The sequence below is a fragment of the Glandiceps talaboti genome, chromosome 19 (assembly GCF_964340395.1).
Source record: "Glandiceps talaboti chromosome 19, keGlaTala1.1, whole genome shotgun sequence".
In the NCBI taxonomy this organism is placed as follows: Eukaryota; Metazoa; Hemichordata; class Enteropneusta; family Spengelidae; genus Glandiceps; species Glandiceps talaboti.
This window is the reverse complement of record NC_135567.1, coordinates 18,592,163-18,597,532: the sequence shown is the minus strand read 5'-3', so window position 1 is coordinate 18,597,532 and position 5,370 is coordinate 18,592,163. Positions and strand designations below refer to the sequence as shown.

The window sequence follows — 5,370 nt, the reverse complement described above, 5'->3', positions numbered from 1 at the left end:
ACATTCGAAATATTAACATTTTTTGGTATGTATCTGAGTCGCAAACTAAGACAGACTACATGCTTCGAGAGAAATCGTCTTACCTTTTTCGAGTTGAAGTGGTGGGGACTGTAGAATTGGTGGGCTTGAAGTTCTCACTGTTGTCTGCTGACAAAGTTGTGGAAGTGCGCGCCATTTTTGTTTATCCGACAGAAAGCATAAAAGTACACCAAAACACGGATAATTGCGAGAAATATCAAATATTATATTGAGAACTAGCTTTTGTGTTGTTGTTGTTCTAGTGACTGCGTTTCAGTAATGTTACACAGGGTTAGTATTCTACTATAGGCGAGTTAGGACGATCGTTTCCTCTCTGTTTAATACTGCAATAAAATGCCCGACCAGGTCATTCCCTTCCAGACGGTCGCAGCTCTACAGTCACCAGTCTCTTTATTACCAAAATCACAAAAAATCTCAAAGTCATTCAAATATTCTGTGAAATGTTTGACTGAAATGATCTCCGAAGGGTAATACTGTTAGTTATCGGCCTACATTTTCTATGTTTAGCATAGATTGCAGCAAAACCCATAGGAGACATAAAATCTCTCGTTTGATTTCTGCCGACAATGTGTCATCGCATCTTTCAACCTCCGATTCTTCTGCAGCGAAAGCGATATTTTTTTCCCCCTCTGTCGAAAATCGCAAAATGTTTGTTGGGCATGAATTAATATTCTTTGACAAATTTATGAAAGGAGGTGCAATTTGGTTTTCTCGTATCACACGTGTTGGCATTTCTGTCAAATTCACTCATTTCAAGGACTGGTTTCGCTCTCTCCACGTTGATTGGTTTAGAGTTGTTCACGTGGTCTGTCGGTGAGTGTTTTTGTGGGCACGGAATGGCCTTGACGCCACCTCTGTATGCATACATCCTCTGCGTACAGAGCTAGTTGTACGAGTGGGAACCCTCATATTTGCCATAAACTCATGCAGTCACTCCAGTATTAGACCGATTCTCGTTTCAAGTTTGCACATTTTTTCCTTGTGTCGTAACACGGTGTCGTTGTTACCGTCAATCTCACCAGTACAGTGCCAGAGTACCACAAGACTTCTGATAACAGAGACTTCGTATGCTACACATACTTGCTAATATATATGTAAGCTCAGAAGAACTTCAGATTCATTTTTCTCCGAGAAGAGTTCGCTGTCATAAAATTCGACTTTGGTTGGCCCAGTCTCCAAAACAGTGGGGCAAGTTGACGACAATTCGACCGATATGCAGTATAACACACAAACTATGGCTACCCCTCAAGGGTTAGCACCGCCAACAAAACCGTTTCACAGCTTGGGAGCATTTTACGACGGTGCGAGTAGTAATAACTCTTACAACCTACCATCCAGTGCAAATTATGTGGGTTTTATGAGTGGGTTTCCCTACCACACGAACAACACCACTAATTTGAGTGGGTATCCGAACGATAACTCGGCATGGCATGTTCAGAATGATACAGCGAATGTCAATGCGTCGAGTTACTTTAGTAACCACTCCAGTCTTCTAAGCAGTAGTTCCATGGTTCAGAGCGATTTTAGCAGAAATTATCCAGTCACGCAACCAACGCAGACCCAAGAAAGCACACCAAAACAAACCACCTCAACAGGTAAGTCTTCAAAAACACATTTTATCGTCTGCCGGTCACTATCCTCAAATTTCCCTTCAATTAAAAAAAATGTCACCACTGGAGCTAAATTTTTGTCTAGATCGATTCTTCCAATTCTTTAGAAGTATTTTGGTCTAAATATTTCAACAAAAGTTGCGTATGTAATATTTTTGCAGAATATATCTTCTGAGCGACGACAACAACAAAGTCAGTATGTTGTCTGTTTCTTTAATGCCGCCTTTAAATTTGCAGTATAACGGTACGTTAGTTGTCAATCCACGAGGGAACTCCGAATTTGTGGCATCGTAAAATACGTCCCCATCCGTATGTCCTCATCACTGGCCTATACTTAAAAACGATAACGGAATATCGATATATCTCCTCGTATTGCTGCTTTTTTGGTTTTATGCAGGGACGTTAGAATAATGTAGTGAAAATTAAAAACACGGACATTGTTTTGAGTAATAGGTTGCGACATTTTATAACACCTGTCCTGGCTTTCTGACGACATGTAGTATGGTGTCCTCAATGGAGAGTAAGAGTTAACCGTTCGTTTATACATTCACTCTCACTGTACCATAGAACGAACGCTGTGTATGTACCATTACATGTTCAGCATTTTACACCGATCACAGAATACGTGTAATCGTTGCAACCCAATGGGTCCATTAACTTGACCGACATGTATCCAAAATGCCGTCTTACAATTTTATTGGGAGGACTATTTGCTAAGAAAGGATTAAACTTACAACCGGAATATGTTTTGTTTTTTCGCTGTACCGTCCAAAAATGAGTCATATTATTATCAATTTTGTCCACAAAACCCAAGGTGCCAAAATATTACACACAGTCCCTAGTTTATGTGGTTTTCATCGTATATCTCCCCTAGACGTTGTCATATGATTGAAATTGTCCCGAGAACCATCATCTAAATATTGATTCGACAAGACGACTCGTTACAACGACCGTTCGGCTTTCCATCAAATATAAATTTATGTAATAGTTTCTAAAAGGGGAGACTGTGTCGCTCATTTTAAAACCGCTGTCATTTTTATAGAAATAATAACACTCTTTTGTTTGAAACGGGGAACAGAACTGAGAACATATTGTAACGCGGGAACCCGGTTGTCGTCTGCGAACATCTTGGCGATTCTACATTACGGCGGTCTCTTTGATCTTCTCACTGATCAAGGACAAGCCGATCACTTTCAATAAATTTTCTCTAAAATAATTTATAGTTAGAGTATAACGCTGGAGTGATGTCACAAGTCTTTGTGATGATGTTGTGATATTCTTCGGCGATTTTTATCAACGTTTGTTCTCTGTTCAGAAAAAAAATGAATTACTAGTAATTGTCAACTGGTTGCCTGTCAGGGTTACGCTGTCGTGTTGAGAGAAAACGGAACATGTATTTTGATATTATTATGTGAAACTGAAATATCATATATTGTTTTGTAAAAATAGTATTTTGGGAATTACTAGGGGTATTTTTATCTTGTTTCGGTCACTAGACTCGCATACAATTACGTATTCATACAGTATATTTACCAGGATTTTGTTGTAGTACCGGCCGATTAGGTCAACATGCGACTGACTCAGCTAAGTGCCACGGTTTTAGTCTGCCGACCCGAAGTAAAACACGGTTGCCTAAACACTAAGCGTTAAAATAATTATAGTGTTGAGAACCAGCTCAAAATATGGAGAATTTTGACTTGTTCGCGATGGCAAAGCGATAAAGATTTTTGAGAAAATAGGGTTTACAGAAACATGCTGTGATGCTATTTCAAAGGTATCCATTGGCACTCTTCGATCTTGCGAGCGGAAACTATGTCGGGCAGACAGAAATGCTAGTGCCCCCGTTGTGACTTGTCGTCAATTCTCGTTGTGTCTCGTGATAATTTATTGGTTCCATTTCGTTAAGAAATTAGAGAGGGAATTGAAATAATTCTAGTGTTGTGAAAAATGTAGAGGTTTCTTATCGCGCAATCGACATTTCCGAAATGAAAATAGGAAAGTAGGGACACCTTGTTCACCCGTGAACTGTTCGTGATATATTTTCGTTATATGACTTTCTGACGACAGGCCTCACATTCTGACGACAGTGAACACAAAACTTATATCACTATATATGGAAATAGTTCTTACACATTTTTCAATTATTACAACAAATAAAATAGGTCTATGTGGGAACAAAAAACAGAAAAGATTCCGCGGTAGATTTTGCATAAGAAACCGTTCCAAAATCTAACATAATACTCTAAAAGTGAAAATATACAGTAGAGACACACTGTTCGTCTGTGAGTTGTTTGGGTATCTTTTCCATAGTTTGCAAAATTTCTGACGACAGCCCAAAAGCTATATTCCGGTAATTCGGCGGGTAAACACACATTACATATACATGTACACGATCAAAAGCTTACCGTGTAGATTTCCCCTTAGTTTTTTTTCTGAACATATTGTAACATTTGAATATCTCTAGATATTGCTGTATTTCAATATTTGAAATTTAAGAGCGTTCTTGTCCAAAATTCGAGTGCGGACTCAAAAAGTCACAGAAATTTACAATTTTGACGAGAGAAATTTGAGCGGGACAGAGGAAAGCGTCAAAATCGTCTGCAACTCTTTCTACTGCATGCAGTGAAATGTACAATAGCGGAAAAGCCACTTCATCGGTCATACTCAGACTAGGTCTATTTGTAAGCAATTTCTTCTCAGTTTTCTCACAGCACTACAACCCCCCCCCTCCCCCAAAAAACCAACATGTTTTCGAAAAAGTGGTCTTTTTATCCGTTTCGATATATTTATAACAGAAATGTATAAGGATGTAAAATGGCTTCTGTCAAACGCGACCCCCAGTATATAGTTTTATTTTTAGACAAAAACACAACATATTCGATTATAACAGCATTTTGTTTCAAAATAATTTTTGAAATCTTAACTTTGACAATGATTAAAAATTAACAACTGTATTTATTGAATTTCAGTAGAAAAATTATTTTAAGGCGGGCAATAATACTATAAAATGATGAATTTGTTTTAAAGACAAATTTGGCTGAGAGATACTTTTACAGTAGGAATAGGGTCGGCCACAGCCCATGTCGGGTTAAGGATCAACGCATCTGCCTAAGATTGGGTCATAATGTCGCACTTTTAAAACCATTCCGGTATTTATAGCAAAAAAGTCACTTTTTATTATTATTTTTTTCAGAAACGACGCCAACGAGTAGCTCCAACTATGTATGGATCGGTGGCCAACAACCAACACGAAACAGAAAGAAGAGGAAACCGTACACGAAATACCAAACACTAGAATTAGAAAAGGAGTTCCTATATAATATGTATCTGACTAGAGATCGTAGGACGGACATTGCCAGGGCATTAAACCTCACTGAAAGGCAGGTGAAAATCTGGTTTCAAAATCGACGAATGAAATTAAAGAAAATGCGACTCCGAGAAGAAAATGAACGCAAACAACAAGAACAACAAGCAAATGCACCACATACACTTCCCTGATTTGTAAGAAAAAAATAACAATATTCATACTGTATAAAGTTTCACCAGGATTTTTTGTTTCCTGATACCGTTATGTTTTGAAATATTGTAATTTGAAACAATTCGTGGTAGTTTTCAAGAATCGGTGAACTGAACGACACTGACTTTGAACAGAAAGGGGAACGTTGTGAAAGTTGTATTTTTTTCAGTTGGTATTTTGACATGATAAACCAACGCGAATGTG

General features: G+C 38.2%; 1 protein-coding gene across 1 annotated transcript; it reads left to right on the top strand.

Annotated features, from left to right (window-relative positions):
- Positions 1–1,252: 1,252 nt before the first annotated feature.
- Positions 1,253–5,147, top strand: LOC144450302 (uncharacterized). Its single transcript, XM_078140898.1, has 2 exons — positions 1,253–1,634; positions 4,843–5,147. Exons 1-2 carry the CDS (start codon positions 1,253–1,255, stop codon positions 5,145–5,147), a joined length of 687 nt encoding a protein of 228 aa, XP_077997024.1.
- Positions 5,148–5,370: the final 223 nt, after the last annotated feature.

Coding starts and splice junctions, on each gene's coding strand:
- LOC144450302 (XM_078140898.1), top strand. CDS start 1,253: ATGCAGTATAACACACAAACTATGGCTACCCCTCAAGGGTTAGCACCG. Junction 1,635..4,842: donor AAAACAAACCACCTCAACAG/GTAAGTCTTCAA, acceptor TATTTTTTTCAG/AAACGACGCCAACGAGTAGC.